This window comes from Polyodon spathula, chromosome 14 (assembly GCF_017654505.1).
Source record: "Polyodon spathula isolate WHYD16114869_AA chromosome 14, ASM1765450v1, whole genome shotgun sequence".
NCBI lineage: Eukaryota > Metazoa > Chordata > Actinopteri > Acipenseriformes > Polyodontidae > Polyodon > Polyodon spathula.
In genome coordinates, this window is record NC_054547.1 from 37503261 (window position 1) to 37516841 (window position 13581).

Sequence of the window (13581 nt, forward strand, 5' to 3'; positions counted from 1 at the left end):
CAACATTTGGCTAGTAGTACGTAATGTTTTTTAAAGTATTGCCTTACTGAACCTGTCTTAGGCAATTGCTACCTATGGCTCAGTGTCTTTAACGGGTAGGCTTCTTTTCCCTTCAGCAGAGTGAAATGTTCCAGTGACTTCATGGACGACCTTGCTGAACGAGGCAGCTGACAATCTCTTTATTCACTGAGCTGTCATTGTTTACACAAGCGAGCTCTTAGCAAAAGAAAAGGTGGCTTTCTGCTTCTTTCATCGAGGAAACTGAGCCACTGAACTGATTCTTTTTGCTCCTGGGGCGTGCTATAATGGCTGGTTGTGTTAGCTGACGCCACTTAGCAGAGCTGCTGAAAGCAAGAGGAGCAGGACTGGGAGATGGGGATGAAGGGGACCGTTGAAGAATCACACCTTCCCTGCCCGGAGCTGCTCAGGAAGTGCTTGTGAGTTATGAAATGTGTCCCATTCATGTAAACACATCAGCCGCTCGTCCATTTGGTCATGTATCTGTTTTCAGGTGTACAGGATCTGTGTTTGGGGTGAGTCTGCAGCACATCAGTCACTTTTGAAGCAATTGGTGAAGTCTTGGATATGGAAGCACCTGTTAACTGAGTTTCTCATACCAGAAGTCTGCTGTCTTTCCACTCTATCCTTTCTTTTATATGTAACCAAAACTCTTTACTAAGTGACCTGAAAGAACCAATTCCACTACTAAAAATATTTAGAATGCTAGTACAAGTGCTATAAGTTTACTGAATCTACCAAAACTAATTTTTCTGAGACAGAAAGAATCCCAAATAATGAAAAATGAAATCCTGGAAACTCATAAATGAACATTTTGAAGATAAGCAAGTTTTCATTTACCATCAGCAGTTGCAATAAGATTCAACACACCCTAAAATAACCAACACTCCACGTGCTGATTGACTGACCGCTCTGAGGCACATCAGGTGCGTGTGTGTGTGTGTGTTTCTGTAAGGTGGAGCTAATCTTGTACCCAAAGATCATCAGCAGGGTAAACGCATAGCATAAGCATGGCAAAATGCAAAACCACTGTGTGTATTTACTTTAGTAAACTTCAAGTCGGAGGAAGAGGTCATGCCCTTTGTTGTCCCTCCTGCTGTCAGCCCTGGAGTTTTGAGTAAGGCAATTCAGTGGCTTTGCATTCCATTTTGTTGCCTGCCTGCAACCGTAGTAGTCACGTGACAAGAAGAAGTGGATAAGATCAAAAGAACCTGTAGCCATGTCCCTGCTGCGCCGAACGTTTGCACACTGTCCAGGAGGCAAAGTGTGAAGTCTCGCAAGTGGATCTCTGTACTGCGAAGTTCAAACAGTGATCCAATTTCAAACGACAAACAGGAGCCGTAATTAGAAAACCTGGAGCTGTGGTTCTAGCATCTCACATGCAGGACAGTGTGGACACCCTTTCCAAACAACAGCTGCTTGAAAGGGGTCTGGCAGGAAGACACAGTGGAACACTTTCAAATGATGGTCCTAAATTCATAAACACCACAGGAATAACACTGGAATATGCCTGTTTTGAATTCAGCCCTGTTAATTCACGTTGGCTTTATTACCCTTACTCATTCCATGTGCCTTTGTAACAAATTATATTATAAAGGGTCTGAATACTTATGCAACTGAAATCTGTTTTTCTCTGTAAATCTTACTTATTTGTATTCTATATGCATTTTTTTTCATCAATGTGGAGTAGTTTGTGTAGATTCTACATATAAAGTCTAATTTGAAAGCGTCGTGGAGTACGCTCGGGGGGGTGAATACTTATGCAAACCACTATATATATATATATATATATATATATATATATATATATATATATATATCTACTGTATATTATCTATGACCTAAAACTTTCATCTCCTGAAAAAAAAAAGAAGTATATCGATAAAATGAACACCCAAGGGGAACAGTTATTACAGGTTTCTTTTTAAAAGGTATTTATTTACAAACAACATTATATTACTGCTCAAACATTTGTATTTGTTCAGGTTTACAACAAAGTCATTGTGCTCTTAACAGCATTCCATTACAATTCATTAGATTTTAATTCTTTATTCACATTTACAAAGACAGTGAAAAATTTGACTTTAAACTTCATTGTATATCAGCTTGAAATGTGCAGAAGAAAAGCGAAGCCCAGCAATAACTTACACACCAGTACTTGCTTCTCTTTGTATATTCAGTCTTTGATTTATATATATATATATATATATATATATATATATATATATACATACACACACACACACACACACACACACACACACACACACACAAGCATCAAAAGAAACATCACTATTATTATAAAAATAAGGTATATAAATGATGGACAGTGACAAAATGTTTTTGGTTTCTTTTGAATCACTCGATCATTCATCCTTGACCATGACACGCTTGAATGACTATGACTGAAGCATATGCTCGTAATCACTTAATTAGTGAGACAGGACTCTGGATATGGAATTGCTAGCTTGATTAAGCACAACTGGCATGTTGGAGGCTGGACTAGGGCAGTGTACTGCGGCTCGCTGTCTTGGTTGTTCACAGCCAACAATTTCAAACCTGGCGAGACCGTATAACCAGACAGACTCTGTCATTGACAGGCCGCAAACTGGGAGACCAAGAGTCACACCACCTGCCCAAGATTGGCAGATCATTTTGCAGCATCTTCATGATGTCAATTGTTCAGCACAATAAAAAGTCACTTCACCTGCTCGAGAACGATCACATCTAGTGAAATTTATCCAAATATAAGTGATAAGTTTCTTTTGATGCTCAGTATATATATATATATATATATATATATATATATATATATATATCATCTATATATATATATATATATATATATAAGAACGTTTTTTTTTGCATTATTATTATTATTATTATTATTATTATTATTATTTTATAAATGTCACTGATTTCTTAAGGACACTTCTCATAAAACTATTTTACTTCTAGCGTGTTGGTTCTGAAAAGCAGGGACACGTTTAATTGCTGAGACCATATGAATGACGCCTTGTGAGGTAGAGACACTTCAAACTGCTCCCTTTGAGAAGAAGATCTGCACATGCTTGGGGAGCATCCCATCTGAAATCTATAAAAAAAGATTTTGTATATCATTACTAACGACGCTACTTAAAGTGACAAGCTTTCCTGGACAAACACTCTGCAGCATTGGAGGCGGGGTATTCCTCCCCATTGTAAAGATGTAGAGATCCTATCCATCCAGTAAGGGGACAGAGTCTGTATATTTATTTTCGGTTGGATATAAAATGTTTTCCCCTTTTGGCTCATGACTTCCCCTTGGGTAGTAAACTGTACATTCTTTACTGCATACCTGTCGGTATGGACCAGTATGGGATGTGCATTCGGCTATTTGGTCTTTTTATGCCTACCCAGATTCTGTCACCTAAATAAAATAATGACTAAAAAAAACAAAACAAAGCTGGCCCACACAGGGATGTAACCCTGACAGTACAGTACATACATTAAATAATTCAAATGTCCATGTGTTCTCCTCCATAGACGGAGTACTTATCTTTGAGTCGGCTCAAATATAAAGAGTTTTTCACAGTGCAGTCAGTCCCCTAGACTCCTGCTGCTTGTAAAGCATCCAGACGGCTATAAAACCTCTATTTTCCGTGAGCAAACAAGGTTTCTCTTGACCAGACTCCACATGTGCATGAGTTCTGGAGGGAGCAGCTTGTGGATCACTATTAAGCTTTTGAAAAAGCAAGGTTCTCTGTTCATTTTGCTGTTCTTGTTCTTCACAATCCCAAAGGTTTTGAAGCCGTCGTGCTTGACAGGAGTCACATGCAGAACTTCCAGACACATTCCAAGGAAGACGTCATCAATGGGATAGAGATCCAAGGTTTCCGAAGCTCCATATAATTTTCTAGCCACATGCCCGCCCATCAGAAATCCCCCTCCCCCAGCATAGGGTGGGTAGTGTGTTTTATTATACAGGGCATGGGGGATGTAATATTTATTGTCCTTCTTTCTAATGGGTTTTGCCCTGTACAGCACGTCCCCAACAAACAGATTTGTAACCTTGCTACCATCCAGAAACTCCATGATGTTCTCTGTGTTGACGAAAACGTCGTCATCGCCTTTGAATATGTACTGCACGTTTTCGCAGTAGGTGGAAAACCATTTCAAGAAGTGGACCTCTTTCAGAGTGAGATTGAAGAAGCTATCCATGAAGTCCCATTGCAGGATGTCGCCGTAGATGTAGTCTTCATACTCCAGGAGCTTCTGGTGATTGGCTTGCTCACCCTCCTTGGAGGCGGCCCCCAGGAGGAACAAGGTCTTGACCTTATTGCCGTTGACCTCCATCTCCTTGCCCCAGGTCTTCCTGATGACCTCCCTGCGGTCGTGCTGCGTTATGATGGACTTGATGACAATCAAGAGGTAGACGTCTCCACTGCACTTCTCGGGGTGGTTGATGACCATGGGGAAATATCTGCAGTGTCTGTAGAAGAGAAACTGCTTAAAATTAGACTCCAGGCCACCAAACCACTCCATGTGGGTGAAGTTCAAGTTGGCAGTGCAGTTGGTGGTGGTCACATCCCAAGTTCGGCTCTGGGGTCTGTCGTAGGTCACTGTGGCTTCTTCGGTGGTAGCCTCGTGTTTCTTTTGTTTCCAGAAGTTGTGCCCCCCGGGGAGGGCGTTTCGCTTCTGGGTTTTGAGCTCTCCCTGTGAAAGCTGCATTGGAAGATGGTCTCCGCTGGTGGTGGTGCCCCTTTGCGCGATGGTCAGAGTCGCCACGATGATGAAAGACATCACGCACACACTTTTGCAGATATTCCATCGTTCTCTGGTGCTCAACCTAAAAGTTAAAAAAAAAAAGAAAATGAAAATATTTAAATCGCCTCAATAAATTAGCCACATGCTTACTACAGCGTAACCAATGCGTCCTTCAGACATTATTTCCAGCTCCCTGCATTCCATTCAGGTTTTCTTTTCTTTTCTTAGACAAAAGAATTAAACAGCCTGTAGTGGGTACAATGAGAATATCCGCTAAAGGTCAGGTTACCAAAAACCTTACATCACCTCTGCTATGTTTGACCTATTTATGTGTGATAGAGAGGTGTTTCCCAAGCAAAACATGACACTCTTCCATAGCACAATGACTTTCAAAAGCCTGCTTTTAATGTTTAGCCCTGTTTTTTTAAATGTTCTATTTTATATGCGATTTAACATGGGAGACTGATGAACCTTTGTGAATACATTACCTCTTTGGAACAGGTGTGACTGTATTTCAATAAATCTTTCTTGGTTACAATAGTCACAGCAGCTGGAAGAGAGCTATGATATACTGTGCAGTGTTTCAGAGCTGTGAGATACTGTGCAGTGTTTCAGAGCTGTGAGATACTGTGCAGTGTTTCAGAGCTGTGAGATACTGTGCAGTGTTTCAGAGCTGTGAGATACTGTGCAGTGTTTCACAGAGCTGTGAGATACTGTGCAGTGTTTCAGAGCTGTGAGATACTGTGCAGTGTTTCAGAGCTGTGAGATACTGTGCAGTGTTTCAGAGCTGTGAGATACTGTGCAGTGCAGAGCTGTGAGATACTGTGCAGTGTTTCAGAGCTGTGAGATACTGTGCAGTGTTTCAGAGCTGTGAGATACTGTGCAGTGTTTCAGAGCTGTGAGATACTGTGCAGTGTTTCACAGAGCTGTGAGATACTGTGCAGTGTTTCAGAGCTGTGAGATACTGTGCAGTGTTTCAGAGCTGTGAGATACTGTGCAGTGCAGAGCTGTGAGATACTGTGCAGTGTTTCAGAGCTGTGAGATACTGTGCAGTGTTTCAGAGCTGTGAGATACTGTGCAGTGTTTCAGAGCTGTGAGATACTGTGCAGTGTTTCAGAGCTGTGAGATACTGTGTGCAGAGCTGTGATACTGTCAGAGCTGTGAGATACTGTGCAGTGTTTCAGAGCTGTGAGATACTGTGCAGTGTTTCAGAGCTGTGAGATACTGTGCAGTGCAGAGCTGTGAGATACTGTGCAGTGTTTCAGAGCTGTGAGATACTGTGCAGTGTTTCAGAGCTGTGAGATACTGTGCAGTGTTTCAGAGCTGTGAGATACTGTGCAGTGTTTCAGAGCTGTGAGATACTGTGTGCAGAGCTGTGAGATACTGTGTGTTTCAGAGCTGTGAGATACTGTGCAGTGTTTCAGAGCTGTGAGATACTGTGCAGTGTTTCAGAGCTGTGAGATACTGTGCAGTGTTTCAGAGCTGTGAGATACTGTGCAGTGCAGAGCTGTGAGATACTGTGCAGTGTTTCAGAGCTGTGAGATACTGTGCAGTGTTTCAGAGCTGTGAGATACTGTGCAGTGTTTCACAGAGCTGTGAGATACTGTGCAGTGTTTCAGAGCTGTGAGATACTGTGCAGTGTTTCAGAGCTGTGAGATACTGTGCAGTGTTTCAGAGCTGTCAGAGCTGTGAGATACTGTGCAGTGTTTCAGAGCTGTGAGATACTGTGCAGTGTTTCAGAGCTGTGAGATACTGTGCAGTGTTTCAGAGCTGTGAGATACTGTGCAGTGTTTCAGAGCTGTGAGATACTGTGCAGTGTTTCAGAGCTGTGAGATACTGTGTAGTGCTTCACATTAAAAGTATATTTTTCTAATTTATACATAATTTTAAAAGTATTTTGTTCACATTCTATAGCCCTCACTTTGACTCATTTAGCTATTTATTTAAAATAAATAAATAAATGCAGTGCTGCCTCAGTAGTCCTGCTGATCTACAGTAACCCCTACCCAGACAGGCAGGCTTGTAGGCTCCCCTGACAATAATCTCTGCCAACAACCATTCCCCCCAGTCCCCCTCCTGGCTAGTGAATACAATAACTCATCCAGCTCCACTTCCTGGAGCGATGGCAACCACTGACCCACATGCAAATATGTAAGTAAAAAGAATGCAGTTAAAATGCAATTTAATAACGTTAAATTAGTTTTCGTAGAAATCACAGCAGCAAATTGAATTTTTAATCTCAATACAGCCTCTATCGTATTCCCTTAGGAAATGTAACTATCTCGCCTGCACCTTTATCTGAAAAATATAAATGACAGTTTCAACACCTTGACATTTCTATTGTGCAGCAATTTATTATATGGTGCGGCATTTGGTTATGCCAGTAAGGAAGAATACGTTAAATACGCACGCCAGTGTTCTTACTGCAATGATTAACAGATCATAGGGGCTGACACATCTCCGGCGAAACAGGGCTTTTTTTGTACATGGATCCAAATCGCAAGCAACATAAATTCGTGTATAATATGCACGTAACAAGGGAACAAGGTCTTTTTCACATAAAATACACACCACTGCTGTGAATCTATCTATCTATCGATAGACTATTTAAAATGTACACAGCAGTGGAGTAAACAACGCATTTACAAGAAGTATATGGGCTGCAAACACACAGAACAGACAGTTTGCATGCTGTATGATATATATTGTTAAACCTTATATATAATAAAAGAGAAGTCAAGTTTAAAATGTAACTTGAATGGCGCTGCCACAGCTGGGATAGAAATACCCTAGATGTTCAATAAAGCTCTGTCTTGTAGGCAGCCACGTTATAGTTTCTCTCCATCGTTTTTTTAAATGATCAATGCAGGGTCCCGATCAAACAATTTTGTTTATAGGTGTTTCTCTCACTAGAGACAGAATGCACATCACTCTGCGTTACGGCGGCTTTTATTACTGCATCTGTTAGCAAGAAGAACTACCCCATTGAGAATACATGGATTCTTCAACAATAGTTGTGCTTTTTTGGAAAGGCACTAAATAATAAATAAAATACGGAAAACAAAACGTATTACTGATTCTGTACCCCAGTAACACTTGATAAAAAAAATAAAAATAAATACGCACTCGTTGAAAAAACACACAATGGCACACACACATCGAGGTGAAACACGCGCAGAAATCTATACTTACATTTTTTTTAAACGATACTGTATTGGAAATATAATACAGTTACGAAAATGAAACGGCGATCTTTCGGACGGACTCGAATCTCTGACTGCTTCGGAAGCGACCCCGTTGCGCGCTGCTTGAGCTCCTAGAATCAAATGCGTTGCCAAAGTGTGTATCTCTCCACTGAAGTGCGCACACCGCCCTCTGATCAACGCACCGCTTCACACACACACACACACACACACACACACACACACACACACACACACACACACACACACACACACACACACACACACACACACACACACACACACACACCACACACACACACACACACACACACACACACACACACACACACACACACTGACACTGACTCCGGGACCTTTAAACCTGCTGACCTTTGTACGACTGGAAGCTCGTTTCTGGTAAGTGTACCCCCGCCTCCTGACTCAAAGTTATATATATATATATATATATATATATATATATATATATATATATATATATATATATATATATATATATTGACACAGATGGACGATTGAATGGACACCTCCACGCGGACGTGCCCAAATGACGTTTAGGGTTGCAACTTTGCAGGTACTATCACAGGACCGAATTCTGACATTACAGCTGCAGTATGATTTTGGTTCATGCATCAAAACTTATAGAACAACACTCAGACGAAGGAAATGCGAAACGTTTGTCAACGCAACTTCGGCCATATTTTCAAAGCGCTTCCTCCATTATTTAATTAAGTCCTGTATTTTTGAAAGAAGAACAGAAACATGTTAATGTTACAAAATAAGAAACAAAGCACTTTGAGAGCGCTGACGAGGACTTGAAACGTACAGTTTAATCGTTGTGATGTGGTTTTGTAAGATGAATTAGGTGTTTATTGAAGAATGGAGCAAAGGCTTTGAAAATAGTTTCTTATAAGACGTGAGGGATGCCAGTTAAAATCTCAATATTGCCAATTGCAATATACATACAATAGGTATGTGCAGTTCACTCAGTCTCTTATGTTAGTGAAAGGAGATTCTACTGTACACTTTGAACGACAGGACCTCTCAGCCGTGCTTCTCAACGTAAACCCTACACGCCCTGTTTAATAGCTGGGACAATTTGTACTTTGGTCAGGTCCTACACACTGCTGTATTGGCCAGTTAGTAATCCAGTTTCACTTAACTACCAGAAACAGAGGGTATTTTTTCTCTCCCTATTTCCTGTGGAATTCCAGCTATCCCTTCCTGGCCATGTGTATCCTGCAGTTTGTAGAGACGTGCTCCCGATTACCCTGCGGACCGGTTTCTGTGCATGCCGCTCCTGCGCTGGAACGATGAACACAGCGTCTTTTCATGGCGCAGCCCCTTGGCACACAGCGCAGTCTTTTATATGCTGTTCAGTCACTGGGGAAAGCGTGGGCCTATGACTTGAGCACCACACTGCCTCGTTCAGTGGGCAGCTAGTGAAAACAGGCGGCGAGCCACGAGAAACGCATGTTCATAAGAGAGTTAGTCTTCACATAACGTTATTTAAACACACACATTAATATATATATATATATATATATATATATATATATATATATATATATATATATATATATATATATATATATGTGTGTGTGTGTTTTTAAATTATTTTTTTATGAATCCTGGCCCTCAATCTGTAGTTCAGTTTATTAACCCTTTCATTCATGGCGACCTCATATATGGATATATAAACTCTCTTCCAGTCCACGAGGATGTAATCCCCCCCCCATCCCCATATAAAGTAAAAACAAATAGGCAGATGCAGAAGCAGTTTTGACTCACCTGTAGACTCCCTGTGGGAATTACGTTTCGATTTACTCTGCAAAGGTGATTCATTAAATTCAATTAAATAAATACAAAAACTAAACAAATTCAGAGATTACATTTAAAAACGATTCCAAAAATTAAATCATGTTTTTGTGGTTGGTACAATAAAACTATTGAAGAATGTATTGCTTTTTATTTATTTTTTTTTTTAGATTACACTTTTTTTTAGATTACACTTTTTTTTAGATTACACTTTTCTGACTCCTTGTTTTAGTGTGTGTGTGTGTGTGTGTGTGTGTGTGTTGGAGAGCTACCAGACCACTGCACAATGCAAATGTAACCTATCTTTCAAAATTGCATCTTTATCAATTTTCTTCGTGCGTCCTACACCTCAAGTTCAAGCTGTCTCCTGTAAGCAGGGGTCCTATGAACGCTCAGAGATTTCACCACTTAGACTTGTTTGGGCGACACAATTTCGTTATTATTATTCATTCTCTAAAGGTTGAGGTGTGTGCTTAAAATCAAGTGGAATATATGAAAAATGTTTACGTTTGTAAATAATTACTGATTCGTTTAACTTGAAGTGAACGAAAGCATACTCCTCTGCTCGTCATTATAAAGACAAAGGTGTTAAAACTGCTCCTGCCTAACCGGTGCCGTGTTAGAAAGTGGTACATTGTCAGAATGCGGTACCTGACCCGTGTAATGTCAGAAGGTGGTACACGCTCACGTTGAAAGTGGTACCCTGTCATATTTTGGTACAGGTGCAATCAATTGCGATCTGACGGGTGTTTTCCTATTGTCAAACAGAGGTTCATTTGCCATTAATTATACATAATTTTTTTGCAAACCTAAACTGGAAACAGAAAATCATTTTTTTTTTCTAAAAAGAAGTCCACACAAAGTTGCACAAGTAAAATAAATAAATAAATAAATAAAATAAAAAAAATAATATTTGTATACTATTTTCTTAATGGTGGAAAAATATGATAAGTTACATTAACAGTGGTGTTAAAAGACTGTAAGATATGATAGATTCAATTTAAAAAGATGTAAAAGATGAAAACAGCATAACGTACCAGATTTGAATAGGATATTCCTTGCTTTCTTAATGGAAGTTGTTTAGGCATTGTTTAGACACACCCTAGCAAGCGCAGTCGCTGGGTACCACTTCTTACCATGTACCTGAAAATAACACTACACCAGTTCCTTACAAATTGCAGATGTGCCACAGCCAATATAGAAACTACTACAGCGCTAACAAAACCAAGGGGCACCAACAACAGAAGACGAATGTTTCTAGGCAAGGGCGCTGGAACTAGGGGTGCTGGGGGTGCGGAAGAAATATAGACTATCTGTGCCTTAACATTCAGGGGTTTTATTGTAGAACTAAAAATAAACGTATCGGGGCCTTCAATATCTTTAATTCCGACTTCATAGCAAAACCCTTAATTGCTCATGGCCGCTATTTAACTTTGCTTTAATATAGCCACGTGCTCCTGGGCTATGTTGTGTCCAATACCCTTTTAACTACACGTTCATGGTAAACGAGACCCTGGCGTGTGTATACATGACAGCTACTAACTGGGCTGTACCAGCTGACCAGGAAAGCCCACAGGAAGAAACACGCGCCCCACATTGATCTTAATGAATAAGAGGTCACGACAGACACTACAGTTCGTGCCCCTGGACAGGACTAATCCTTTATCTTACCTTGTCTGGATCTCGATATGCATTTCAGACAATGACATTACTGCTGACATGCAGTCTGTTTAGAGCGTTCCTGGGAGAGGCGGAGGAGGAGGGGGGGAGGGGGCTTCAGGGACAAGATTTTTGAGCAAATATTGAACAGCCAGCAATACAGCCTGTGTTTCTTTTTTATGGTTTGTTTGTATGAAGGAGGGCTTGAGGACCCTGTTCATAAACTTGTTTAAAATAAGGTTTTGTTTGAGACATGGCTTGAAGTTCTTTTTCACTTTTAAAGCAATGTTTAATCAATGTCATACCAGAGGCAGCCAGGAAATAGAGAGGGAAAATAAAAATGGAATCACTGAACCTCTGGCATGAGAGTCATTGTTCCAGGTGACTTTGAACACTGCAGTGGAGCCCATTATTAGGGGAAGATTGCTCTGCTCCACAAAGATTAGGGCGGGGGTGGGGAGGGCGAGGGCAGATAAGAGCATCTTCGATTTCCTAACAATACTGGCCAGTATCTCTGCGGAATTTCTGAGAAATTTAAGACAGATCATCCAAATAATAAACAGTCCTGTCCCTCAGGCACGGTGCCCGGCTTGTCTCATGTTGACGACTTCCACGGAGCAGAGGAGAGACAGAGAGAGCTGAAGCTCTAAAATGAATAGGTAGCATGGTGGTATGCAACCTAACAGCAAGTCGTGCACACTACAGTGTGTACGAGCACCACTCATCCTTAGGTATGCCAGAGACTTTGGTGGACATGCAAAGTGAGTTTCTTTTGGTGCAACCTGTTTACAAGTGATAGTGTTATTTTTAAAGGAATCCTGTATTTTGTTTCTATTTACTGGAACAGGAATACTCTGTACTTCCTGACATCCCTTCGTATCGGAACAATGTGCAGTGCAGGGGTAAGGATCGCACCTGGTCAGACGGTTGGGATTCTGTGCCACGGGCAGCTGTGTTTGTCGTTGTCCACATCCCGTTCTGCAGACTCACAGCAAAGCCTGTTTCCTTGCATTGTGCTGACATTGATGCATTCACACAACATTGTGTTTATAAAAAAATATGAATGCTGTGCGAGTGTCAATGCATCTATCTGTGGGTCTAGATGAGAAAAAGAAAACATTTTACCTGTTGAGTTGTGCGAATGGTGTTATAGGTTTCTACAGATTGTCCTTAAAAACCACGGAGACTGGGTAGAAAGTATTAAAGAAAGCCATATATAACCCCCATTTCTTTCTCTCTAGCATTGTAATTTATTGAACAATTGCCATGGCAGCCCTTCTAACACACTATTAAACAGCTCCACACAGATTTGACTGTGACTTGTATTGACCGTGTTCACCTGACTTCCTGGCATGATGATGCACAGTACAATTGGATTATTGTCCAGTTTAAAAATGATTATGGCTTCTTACGCCCACCAGCCTTTGGGCTTTGAAAAGCACGATTGGCATCAATGATCAATGATGGGATCTCCCTGCTGTGAGTGCTAGTGCAGAAATGTGTCTGCCTGCCTGTCCAGTTCACTTAGTAAAATATTTCAGTTTCCCGAGTGTCAGTGCATTTCCCTGGAACTGATGGAACGCATTAGCAGCTTGTAGTGTTTTATAGCAATCTGCTGACCCCAAATCCCAGCCGGTCTACTCACCAAGCCAGTAATATACCTTCCATTCTTCCAAGGCACTTATACAGCCACACATTAGGGATGGTTTATGTCTCTGCACATACAGCTTCTGCACTTTACTGCCACAAGTTTCCAATGAAACAGACTTAACCCAGATGATCCAAATTACACAACCATGTAAAGAGGTTAAAAAATACATTAAAGTCCAAGTTCCTGCCCACCCCATACCACCCACTCAACCTCTCTTGCCTTCCCTGGTAACTTTCTCTGTTTATTGTTAGCCCTGCAGTATAGTTTAATGCCCAGGTGTTTTCATCACTCTTCCACAGTGGAGAGGTTATTTAAAGAACACACGAAGGAACCCAGCAACAGGATGTGATTTAATTCCGATGAGAAAAACAACGTGTCATATACAGAAGGTTTTGCTAATAAACTTGGGTTAGATCCAATAAAACATGTTAAAACCTTTTCTTTAGCAGAGCTGGCCTTTTATAAAAGATGTTTGGTAGAAGCCTG

The 13581-nt window shown here is 40.8% G+C and overlaps 1 protein-coding gene across 1 annotated transcript; it reads right to left on the bottom strand.

The window, feature by feature from the left end:
• Positions 1–3590: 3590 nt before the first annotated feature.
• Positions 3591–8156, bottom strand: LOC121326744 (UDP-GlcNAc:betaGal beta-1,3-N-acetylglucosaminyltransferase 7-like). Its single transcript, XM_041270191.1, has 2 exons — positions 7957–8156; positions 3591–4846 (listed from the first exon to the last, which is right to left on the bottom strand). Coding segments are annotated over exons 1-2 (1209 nt in total). The 5' UTR covers positions 7959–8156; the 3' UTR covers positions 3591–3639.
• Between the last annotated feature and the right edge of the window lie 5425 nt (positions 8157–13581).